Source organism: Capsicum annuum, chromosome 10 (assembly GCF_002878395.1).
Source record: "Capsicum annuum cultivar UCD-10X-F1 chromosome 10, UCD10Xv1.1, whole genome shotgun sequence".
Taxonomy (NCBI): Eukaryota; Viridiplantae; Streptophyta; class Magnoliopsida; order Solanales; family Solanaceae; genus Capsicum; species Capsicum annuum.
This window is the reverse complement of record NC_061120.1, coordinates 1,775,700-1,788,441: the sequence shown is the minus strand read 5'-3', so window position 1 is coordinate 1,788,441 and position 12,742 is coordinate 1,775,700. Positions and strand designations below refer to the sequence as shown.

Here is a 12,742-nt window from a genome sequence, read left to right as displayed (position 1 = left end):
CATCTCTGCAAGAGGCTGCTTCTACGACTTTAATCCATGACCTACGAGTCACATGACAATAACTTTACCAATTATTATATGTGAGATTCAAAATGGATCGAATCATAAAGGTTTATTGAGCGCGGCAAACCTCCTGCTATGTGTGGGGTCCGTAAAGGACCGAATCATAAAGATTTAGTAAGCGCCGCCTTACCTTGCATCTCTACAAGAGGCTGCTTCTACGACTTTAATCCATGACCTACGAGTTACAGGTAAATAACTTTATCAATTATTTTGAGGCTTACCTTCATTGACACTAAAATAGTGACATCAAAACAAAAGAATATTGCTATGTGCGAAATCCATAAAGACAAGCTCTATGCACTAAAATCTCTCGCTATGTGCAGAATCCATAAATGACCGAACCACTAAGATTTAAGACAGCTCGATGCACTATAATCTCTCACTATGTGAGGAATTCATAAAGGACCGAACCACAAAGATTTATCGAGTGCAATTAAAACCTCTTGCTAAGTACAGAGTCCATAAAGAATTGAACCACAAAATATATTATACACAACCTTACCTTGCATTGAGAATTGAACCACAAAATATATTATACACAACCTTACCTTGCATTGCTGCGAGAGACTGTTTCTACAACTTAAATCCATGACAATAACTTAAACAATTATTGGCTCCCCTTCATTGATACAAAATAGTGACATCAAAACAAAAAAGTACCTAGATTTTACAAAGTTACAATGACCACAAAGCTCAAAAAGCAATACTTCTATATTCCTACTAAAACAGAAGATTGATACTCAAATAGTGAAATGAAACAAAAAAGTACCATGATTTTACAAAGTTACAATCAACATAAAGTTCAAAAAAGAGAAGTACATTCTCATATTCACAAGATCATACTGCCTCTATCATACAAGATTTTAGGGATGCCTCACTATGAAAAGCTACTAATACTAATCAAAATGTCCCAACATCATTGACTCCAATTGATCTTTAAAAACTTCTAACATGTTAGCAAATGTGACAATGCCAACAACACTGCAATCCTCTTCAATCACCCACACATAGTTGACGCGATGCGCAATCGCCTGAACCATCACGGCCACGAGAGAGCTTCCCGGATAACACACGATTGCTTCTGCCCTCCTCACCATCCTTGCGGAATAGCTACTAGACTTGCTGTACCTTCCAAATGATGACCTTGAGGAGGTAGGGGAAGGGTACTCTTCATCGGATAACGATGAGTTGGAGGAGATATCCGAGGGATCAATCTCGAATTCCTCCAACATACCTTCAAGATTCCTTTCCTTCAACCTCTCCTTCACGACCCTCACGATGTCGTCTGGTGGCCCTCCACAATCAATGTAGGCTAAGAGTTCACCAGCTGTTAGGGTCGTGATGGCTGCAGCCACAGTCTCACCACAACAAGCAAGCGTGAAAGGAGAGATCTCTCCTATCAAGACGCCATCCTCATCCACAATCGCCACGGATGTCTGATCCACGAGGGATCGAGAAATAGCCTCAGTGGCTGATGATGCACTCGAGTGATACCCGATCGATAAAAACTCCTTGCTAATGATGCCAAGGGCGTCGATGGAAGCTGTTGGAAGAGGTGAAAAAAACCCAATCGAACTCAAGAAATATCTAATGACATCTTCTTGAGTTAGCCAACAGAATTCGCGGCCATTGTGGATGGTACAACTCTTTGTCGATGCTGATTTCTGCAGCAATTTCCTTCGTGAGCTGCCGCTAAATCTGGTCTCTATAGGAACCACAAGGTTTTGAGATCCTTGTAGAATGAGATCAATGGCTTCTAGTAAGCTGCAAAACGCGAAAACAAACACAGAAATCAATTAATGAAATGTGAAGAAATGCAATCTTTCACTGAATGATTGAGAATGTGATACTTAGCAATTTTGAAAGTAATTTCCCTAAAATCAACACTCTATATCAAGACGACGACAACAACATAGCCAGTATATTTCCACCAAGTAGGGTCTGGGGAGCGTAAAGTGTACGCAGTCCATACCACTACCTCAAATGTGAGATAGAGAGGCTGGTTCCGATAGACCCCCGGCCAACACTCTAATATCAAGAATCTTGAAAATGTGAAACATATGTAAAAAAACAGAAGTGTTCATAAACCAACAAAAGAAGAATCAAGAAAGTAGATAAAGGGGAAAGCATGATGTTCAATTCTAAAAAAGAGGTACAATTTCTTGGATCTGAATTCCTCTACACATAGAATCTACAAAATGGATACTTGATGTGGAAAAATTCAAGAGAGTAAATGAAGCTAAAACCTAAGTTGCTCGGACACTCCAAAAATGTGGCTGCAACCGTGTCGGATCCTTCAAAAAATGCACTACTTTTGAAGGATCCGACACACACCCAATGATATTTTTGAAGAGTCCGAGCAACATAGGCTAAAACAAATCAAGAATTTGCACAATGAGAGACATTTCCATTACTTACAAATTCTTGGATCTTTGATTCCTCTACACCCAGAATCTTCAAAGTGATATCTAAGGTGGAGAAATTCAAGAGAGTAAATGAAGCTATGAATCAATTAATAACAATAGAAACATTGCACTCATCTCCAAAGATTTAACCTTTATAAAGATAACAACAAAATAAAGGGGAAATTTTGATGCTCCATTCTATAAGTTGAAGTACAAATTCTTGATTCTTTGAATCCTCTACATCCATAATCTTCAAATTCAAGATATTAAATGAAGCTAAGAACCAAACAAGAACAATTGTAAGAACACCACATAAGAACTAGGTTGCACGGACTCTTCACTTTTGATGCCGCACCCGTGTCAGATTCTCCAAAAATACACACTACTTCTGGCGAATCCGACAGGCACCCGCTGACATTTTTGAAGAGTCCGAGCAACCTAGCATAAGAAAAGCAAGCAAAATTCAAGTATTTGACACAATGGAGGACAATTCCATTAACAAAAATTGCACACATCTCCAAAAGATGAGACCTTTAATGAAGAGAACAACAACACACCATTCTCGAAAGCAATATAAGATTAAAAAGACTCAAATCTTTTACCTTCTAGATGGAAAAAGAGCCAAACAAGAAGAATTCAAGGAACCCCAAATAAGAAAACTATGCAAAATTCAAGAATTTGAGACAATATAAGAACCCCACATAAACTATTGCACAAAAATGTAGAAACACTCAAATCTTTTTACCTTGTAGAGTGATAAATTCAAGAGCTAAGAAACAAACAAGAACAAATGAAAGAACCCCACATAAGAAAATTAAGCAAAATTCAAGAATTTGACATAATGGAAGACACTTCCATTAACAACAATCCACCATTCTACAAAAACCAATAGAAGATAAAAAGGTTCAATATTTTTACCTATAATATGGAGAAATTCTAGAGAGTATATGAAGCTAAGATCCAAACAACAACAAATGAAAGAACCCCACATAAGAAAATTAAGCAAAATTAAAAATTTTGACACAATGGAAGCACAAAACCACAAGACTCAATTTTTTACCTTGTAGGTGGAGAAATTCAAGAGAGTAAATGAATGTAAGAACCAAACAAGAACAATTGAAAGCACCCCACATAAGTTTTCTACAAACATTGCACAACAAGACAAAAAAGGCTCAATCTTTTTACATTGTAGAGGGAGAAACTCAAGAGTAAATGAAGCTAAAAAACAAACAATTATCAATTGAAAGAACCCCACATAAGAAAACTAAGCAAAATTCAAGAATTTGCTACAATGGATGCACAAAAAGACTCAATCTTTTACCTTGTAGATGGAAAATTCAAGAAAGCAAAATATGAAGCTCGAAGCCCAACAAGATCATTTGAAAGAACCCCACATAAGAAAACTGAACAAACATTGCACAACAACACCAAAAAGATTCAATCCTTACACAATTGAAAGAACCCCACATAAGAAAACTAAGCAAAAAATCAAGAACTTGACACAATGGAAGACAATTCCATTACACAACAAGACAAAATGACAACCTTTTTTACCTTGTAGATGGTTGCACATGCCTAAGTCCTAACAAGAACAATTGAAAGAACCCCACTAAACAAAAACAATCAAAATTCAAGACTTCAACACAATGGAAAAACCCCACATAAAAAAAAAAATCTCAACAAACATTACACAACAACACAAAAAAAACTCAAAAACCTTTATTACCTTGTCTATGGTTGCACATGCCTAAAAAGAACAATTGAAAGAACCCCACAAAACAAAAATAATCAAAATTTCAAAACTTAACACAATGGAAAAACCCCATATAAAGAAAAAGCTCAACAAACATTACACAACAACACAAAAAGACTCAATCTTTACCTTGTACAAGTTGAGAAATTCAAGAGAGTAAATGACCAACAAGATTGATTGAAAAGAACCCCACATAAGAAAACTAAGCAAAAATTCAAGAACTTGATACAATGGAAGACAATTCCATTACACAACAAGACAAAATGACAACCTTTTTAACCTTGTAGATGGTTGTACATGCCAAACAAGAACAATTGAAAGAACCCCACAAAAGAAAAACAATCAAAATTCAAGAATTTCAACACAAAAAATCTCAACAAACATTACACAACAACACAAAGACTCAAAATCTTTTTTACCTTGTAGATGGTTGAACATGCTTAACAAGAATAGAATCTTTAGGTAACAAATCAGTAACAGGTGATTTCAGTGCCAAAGAAGGTGAATTAACATTCTCTTTTTTACAAAGAAAACATATTATATCAACCATACAAATTTTCCCAACACAGATGCAATTTCCATCAACATTCTTGAAATGATCATCACCATCATCACAATCCCAAACACTTATGCAATTTTCTTCACAAGATTTGAGTGAAGCTAATGCTTCACCAATTGTTGCTGATACAGAAAGGGACTTAAGAGGTGGCTTGCCTAGGCATAGGTCAGCTACCTCATGAGCCAAAACATGAGCTGCCATGCAAGAAACACACAAAATTTACTTGAAAAAATGAATCAAATGCAAAAGGGAGAAAGGGAAAAATGAGAGGTTTTTTTTTTTTGAAGTTTCTTGAGAATTTGAGAAATGAGAGTGTGTCATTTGAGTGTGTGCAAGTGTGCTGATTTATTAGCAGAGGATGACACGTTAACCTCTTTGGGGTGGGAGTGCGGGGTGGGGTGGGGTGTGTTCGAAGTGTGGGGGTGGGGTGTACTGTATGTAGAAGCAGAGTAAGCACTTTCTTTGTGCTTTTTTTTTTTTTATTTGGCTTTTGGTATTCCTGTTGAACAAAAGTTTTCGAGTAACTGGTAAAATTATTGTCATGTGATAAAAAAGTTATGGGTTTAAGTCTTGAAAATAATTTTTTACAAAAATGTAAGATGAAGCTACATTATAATAGATCCTCGTAGTCGAACTTTTTTTTGGACCCTACGGATAACAAGAGTTTAGTGCATCGAACAGTCCTTTATTTGGTGTTTGGTATTCGTATTGAAGGGGAGGGAGTCTTGGAGTAGCTGGCAAAGTTGTTGTCATGTGATCAGAAGATTACGGATTCATGCATTGAAAACAGTCCCTTCCAAAAATATAAGGTGAGGCTACGTATAATAGATCCTTGTGGTCGGATTCTTTCCTGGACCCTGCACATAGCGAGAGCTTAATGTATCAAACTGTCCTTTATTTGGTGTTTGATATTCATATTGAAAACGACTTATTTGAGTTGACGACGCTTAGGATTCATTCGGGAAAAACGCTCTTCTCTTTATAGTCGCGTGTTTTTAATTTGGTTTAGAGTCGAGCTTAGTGCACCAGACTGTGTTTTATTTGGTGTTTGGCATTGATATTGAAAGTGACTAATTTGAGTTGACACCGCTTAGGATTCATTCGAGAAGAGCAATCCTCACCTTATAGTCATGTGTTTTTAATTTGGTTTAGAGTCGAGTTGGTAAAGCTCAATCGTCGGTGCGTAAGCACTTTCTTGCTGTCCATATGCGAGACATCGTCTTAGCCTTCTTATGGTGATTGAGATTTGAGAAAGATACCTTAACATGTTGGTCATTTGTTAAGACGAGAGTGCGAGTATATTTTATTGTTGGTCGCTTAAACTCAAAAGCTCGATCGTCGAGCATAAGCAGTCTTTTGCTACTCGTCGTCTTGGCCTTCTCATGGTCATTGAGATTTGAGAAAGATACCTTAACATGTTGGTTATTTGTTAATACGAAAGTGTGAGTATATTTTATTGTCGGTCGCTCAAACTCGAAAGCTCGATCATCGGGCATAAGTGGTCTCTTGCTACTCGTATACGTGACATCGTCTTGGCCTTCTCATGGTGATTGAGATTTAAGAAAGATACCTTAACATGTTGGTCATTTGTTAAGATAAGAGTGTAAGTACCGGGGCGGAGCTACATATAAGGTAGAGGGTTCATCCGAACCCCCTTCGACGGAAAATTATACTATATAAACATGGTTAAAATTATTTTTTTTATGTATATATAGTAGATGTCGAACCCCCTTCGGTTAATTCGTATGTTCACTTATAGACCCCTTGGTGTCAATTCTGGCTCTGCCACTGTGTGAATATATTTTATTGTCGGTCGTTCAAACTCGAAAGCTTGATCGTCAGGCATAAGCAGTCTCTTGCTACTCGACGTCTTGGCCTTCTCATGGTCATTGAGATTTGAGAAAGATACCTTAACATGTTGGTCATTTGTTAAGACGAGAATGTGAGTACTTTTTGTCATAGGCAGAGTCAGTCCTCTTTAAGAGGTTTGTCCGAACCACCTTTAACGAAAAAATATACTATTTATACATGATTAAAATTATTTTTTATGTGATTATAGTAGGTGTTGAATCCCCTGCGACTTAATTTTTTTTAATATTAAACCCCTTGCTTAAAATTTTAATTCCGCCTCTGCTTTTTGTTGTTGGTGGCTCAAACTCGAAAACTCTAATTTTTTTTTTAAAAAAAAACACTCATTACTTTGTAACACATCCTTTGACGGTGGTGGGCCCTTTTGTTTGGTTGTTTGTTGGGGAAGTAGAAGGACAATTTTGTTGTTTTATGTATTCTTTTGAGACTTGAAATTTTATTTTGAATAATTTAGTATTCGAAATTCACTTACTGTAAAATAAATAAGGTAAAAAATTAAATTAATTTTTGAATTATGTAAAGTAGAATAGATAAGCTCTTCGTTGGTAGATGATGTCAAGTCTATCATCACAATTATTAAGATGAGCTAAATTTGTATTTATTTTTAGATGCAAAATTATTGCATTTTTCTATAATATAAACTTATTTTAGATAGAAAGTAACTTTAAATTTTTTAATTAAGCGAGGAACAAACTCATCTATCGTATTTCAATTTTTTAATGGTAGGTAGAGGTGGACGTTCGGTATTCGGTTCGGTATTTTCAAAGTTCGGGTTCGGTAATTCGGTAATCGGTATTTGAACATAGATACCACATACCATACTTATGAACATCGGTTCGGTAATCGGTAAATTAAATTTCAATTCGGTACGGTATTTGATTTTACCTTATTAAAGTTGGAGAAGTGCAAATGTAAGTTTAAACTTTAAAGAGTATATTTAATAGAAACCTTATGTAGTATTCTTTTTGTTTCTTTTTACGAAGATATTACCAAGTTTTAAGAGATTTTTTGAAATAACTAATACTATTGTTATTGGGTTGGTTAGACATATATATATATATATTTAAAAAAAATTCGATATTCGGTAAATACCGAATACTAAACGGTATTAATATCTTGAACCAAACCCAATCCCGAATATCAAAATGTTAAAATTTTACTCCAAAATATCATACCAAATATCAAATTACCGAATACTAATTATCAAATTTTTTTTGTTCGATTTGGTGATTCAATTTTCGATATTTTATGTCCAGCCCTAATGGTAGGTCCTTTTTTGTTGTTTGTTGGGGAAGTGGGAAGGACAATTTCGTTGTTTTATGTATTGTTTTGAGACTTGAAATTTATTTTCTTTGGTTACCAAAAAAAGAAATTTATTTTCTTTAAATAATTTAGTATTCGAAATTTACTTACTATAAAATAAATAAAGTAAAATACTGAATTTATTTTAAAAATATATAAAATATAATAGATAAGCTTTTTGTTGTTAGACAAGATCAAATATATCCTCACAATTACTAAGATGAGCTTAATTTGCGTTTATTTTTTGGACCCCATAAATTTAGCATCCCTAATATCACGTATTCTATAATTAATACTAATTCTTTATATTAAAAACAAATTTTAATTTTTTTTGCATAATTCAACCCTTCTCTATTATTTTATGCTTTTAATTTTTTTTGTATCCCTCTTTTATCTCTTCATCATTGTGTGTTGTTGATTAGGGGTGTGCATCGGTTGATTCGATTCGATTTTATGTATTATCAATTTGATTTATCGGTTATCGATTTTAAATATGTTAAACCAATAATATATTTTTTATCGATTTTCGGTTATTCATTTTTAGTCCGTAGCGGTTCCATTTTTGATTTAACCGATAAGAGAATATGCATAAAATAGAAATAGTAGCAACTAACAAGAAAAGAAACGAAATCTTAGCTGCTGCAAAAATCCTACATGATGTGTTTTATTTTACAAGAATCTTCACGGTTGAATAGGTTTTCGAAAAATTGAATAGGTTTATAGAAATGAAAGAGAAATATAGAGTAGGTTTTATATATATATATATATATATATATAGGACGCCCACACCCTCATCGAAAAATCACAAAAAATTCTCAATTCTTGTTATTTCGCTCATATGTCTTTTAAAAAGCTTTGTCTGCCTCCTTATAGCAACACAATTCATTTAATAGGTCATCACGCGTTTGGACGCCCACAATCCATCAATTCATAGGCTAACACATGCAAAAAGTTGTAAAATATCCTTATTTTCCGCTACTTCACTTATATGTCATTTAAAAAGCTCTGTACGCTTCTTCAAAGCAACACAAGCTATTTAATAGGTCGTCACGAGCCGATCCAAGAAGTGTCGTTCAAAACTCATGCGAACGCCCACACCCATCATCAATGCATAGGCTAGCACACACAAAAAATCTCAAAGAATCCCCAATTCATGCTATTTCGCTCATATATCTTAAGAAAAGCTCTGTCCGTATCTCCAAATCAACACAATTCATTTAGTAGGTCGTCACGAGCGGACCCAAGAAGTTTCCTCCAAATGAATTTGGACGCCTACACCCTTATTAATTCAAAGGCTAACACATACGAAAAATCACAAAAAAATTTCATTTGCTGCTATTTGCTCATATGTTTTCAAAAAAATCTATCCTTCTCTCTAAAGCAACACAATTAATTTAATAGATTGTCACGAGCATACCTAAGAAGTTTCGCCCGAAACACATTCGAACACCCACGCCCTCCATCAATTCAAAGTCTAACACACACGAAAAATTGTAAAAATACTCCGTTTCTTCTATTTTGCTCCTATGTCTTGAAAAAAGCTCCGTCCGTTCTACAAAGCAACACAATTCATTTAATAGGTCATCACGAGCAGACTCTAGAAATTTTGCCTAAAACGCATTAGGACGCACCTCCCCCCTCTTAATCCTTAATTTCTGTTATTTCGCTCATGTCTTAAAAAAAAATTTGCCCGTCTATCCCAAGAAAGACAGGCCATTTAATAGGTCATCACAAGTGGTCAAGGAGTTTTACCCAAAACGCAATTGGACACCCACAACTCTCATCAATCCATAGGTTAACACACACGAAAAATCGCAAAAAAAAATTCTCGATTTCTGCTACTTCCCTCATGTGTTTTCAAAAAAAACTCCGTCCACCCCTCCAAAGCAATATAGTACATTTCAGTAGGTCATCACGAATGGATTCAAGAAGTTTCACCCAAAAAACATTCGGATATCCACACCCTTCATCAATACATAGGCTAACACACATGAAAATCGCAAAATATCCTCAATTCCTACTATTTCGCTCATGTTTTAAAAAAGATTCATCGGCCTCTTCAAAGCAACTCAATCAATTTAACAGGTCATTAAGATTTGATCCAAAAAATTTAGCCCATACGCATTTGAACGCCCACAATCCCCATCAATCCATAGGCTAACACACATGAAAAATCACAAAATATCCTCAATTCCTGATATTTCGCTTATATGTCTTAAAAAATGTCCCATACTCTTCTTCAAATTAATGCAATTCATTTAATAGGTCGTCATGAGCAGACCCAAGAAGTTTCACCCAAAAATGCATTCAGACGCCCACACCTTCATCAATCTATAGACTAACACACAGTAATAACCAGAAAAAATCCTTAATTCATGTTATTTCGCTCATATGTCTTAAAAAAGCTCCGACCGACTATCTAAAGAAACACAATCTATTTAAAAGATCGTCGCAAGCGAATCTAAGATGTTTTGCCCACAATGCATGCTGACACTCGTACCTCCTATCAATTCATAGGCTAACACACACTCTAGCACTAATTATATTTTAATTTAATTACTTATTTTCTAATAATTTGTTTAACTATCAAAAAAAAACTATTTTTTCTTTTTCTTTGCATAACAATAACATATCAAAAAAGTAATTATTCTTACTTTAAGTATTCTAATATTAAGATTTATCCCTAAGTCAATTTAAACTACTTCTATTTAGTTAAAATCAACTTTGTGACACCCTAGCTGGATAAGAGTTTCACACACCTTCTATACAGTTTCTATACAAATCCTATACATATAAATATTCTATACGAAAATTATACAGTTTTGATACACAATTTAAACAATAACTGTAATTTTTTTCACACGTTTTGTACAACAATTATATATTTTTCATACACTTTCTATATACTTTTTATATATATTTTATACATATACAGATTTGATAGAACTATACTATTTCTATACATATATCTTATATAGATACATATTCTATTTAACAATTATATCGTTTTTATATAATTTAATTATTATTTTTAAACAATAAAAAAAAGCAGAATATTTGATCAGTTAAAAACTGTATAGAAAAAAAAAAATTAAGATATTTTTAAAAGGGCCGAATTGCCTAAGTTGAATACTGTATCAATACTGTATATACACTGTATCAGTATTGTATATGGACTACGTAGGTCAAAATGATCCAAATTAAGAAATGACTATAAAGCGAAAAAAGTATATCCGACCGACCAATTTTTGAAAAGTTTTAAACTTAGGCTATTTATTTTAAAAAATGCTATAGAATATCACTTTTCCTAAATTAAATTTGAACGATCAAAATAAGTTAGATAGTATATAGAGAGATTATCATTTTTTCTTTGTATAACAAATGTATGTTTTTGGAAGCTTTATATATTCCACTTTTTTGAAAATAAAATAAAATAAAATAATCAAAGAGTAGGTGAATGATTAGTCAGCAACAAGTGCATATAATCATCAACTTTTTTTTAATTATTTCTTCTTTTTGAGTTTTAAACATTATAATATTATTTTGGTTGTACTTTATACATCCAAGATTTAGTTCACATCATATCAATAGTGCACCTTATCGAAGACATGATACTTATAAATAAAAAAAATATAAAGATCAAGAATTAAATCAGAAGATTAGTAATAATTGAATATTATCTAGCTTCTTTTAGTAGTAATATAATATACTAGTATTTTTGTGATAATTAACCTACTATCTTATTTCTCTAATTTTATTACTGTATTGTTTGTTATTTCATTTATTTTGATTATTGTATTTTGGTTTAATTGTTATTATTTTTCTTTTCCGCTATTCTCAGCATGATTTCTACACTCCATTACTGTATTTCTTTTTCGTACTTTTTTTATATGAGTTACTTCAGTCACGTGTCTACCAAAAACATTCTCTCTATCTTTACAATATAATGATAAAATTGCGTACACGAACTATCACTATCAACACATTAAAACACATTCTGAAATTGATTAGGCCAATTATCAATTGTTTCTTTTTCGTATATTTGAACTAATTCCATTAACTCAACTAGGTGTTTCATACACATAATTGGTAGTTTAGATAGAAAAATGAAGCGACTGATAATAGTTCAGATAAAAAAAAGGAAATTATTAATAATTAAGACGAAACTGATGAAAAAGTGATAATTCATATTTTTTTTATAGTTGCTCAATAATGTTATAATAAAAGAGAAATTGCCAATAGCTTATCAATTTTATATTACATAAAAGAGAACCAAATAGTATATAAGTCGATCAACTTTTATTACCAATTAAACAATGAAATGATTCCATAATTAACCCTATATATTGTGCTGCTGCTTAAGTATATTAGTGATGACAGCTAATGGTGAAGGAGCTATTCTTAATTAACAACTAATTATGGAATTATTAATAAAAGTTAATGATCAAAAATAAATTTGAATAATTACTTTTTTTTCGAGATTCACATTTTAACTATCATCGAATTATCCTTTTCCTATCTGAACAATCGCCAGTTATATATTAAAATTCATTTAAAACTGATTACGTCAACTATCAATTATTTTTTTTTCCTAGCAAAACTATAACCATCTATTCAATTTAAAATGTTTCATATCATAATAAAAGAGAAATTGTCGATAGCTTATCAATTTTATATTACTTATAATATGTAAGTTGATCAAATTTTAGTATCAATTAAACAAAGAAATGATTCCATTGCCAATTAGATTCATGATGACAACTTGTGGTGAAGGTAATTAAACTAAAAATT

General features: G+C 33.0%; 1 protein-coding gene across 1 annotated transcript; it reads right to left on the bottom strand.

Annotated features, from left to right (window-relative positions):
* Window positions 1-662: 662 nt before the first annotated feature.
* On the bottom strand, window positions 663-5,106 carry LOC107845702 (CBS domain-containing protein CBSX5). The gene is made up of 2 exons (XM_016690160.2): window positions 4,641-5,106; window positions 663-1,827 (listed from the first exon to the last, which is right to left on the bottom strand). Exons 1-2 carry the CDS (start codon window positions 4,979-4,981, stop codon window positions 960-962), a joined length of 1,209 nt encoding a protein of 402 aa, XP_016545646.1. The 5' UTR covers window positions 4,982-5,106; the 3' UTR covers window positions 663-959.
* Between the last annotated feature and the right edge of the window lie 7,636 nt (window positions 5,107-12,742).

Excerpts from the sequence above, each read along its gene's own strand:
- LOC107845702 (XM_016690160.2), bottom strand. The coding sequence starts at position 4,981 with ATGGCAGCTCATGTTTTGGCTCATGAGGTAGCTGACCTATGCCTAGGC. Across the intron at positions 1,828-4,640 it reads CATGTTCAACCATCTACAAG|CTTACTAGAAGCCATTGATC; the intron begins GTAAAAAAGATT and ends CGCGTTTTGCAG.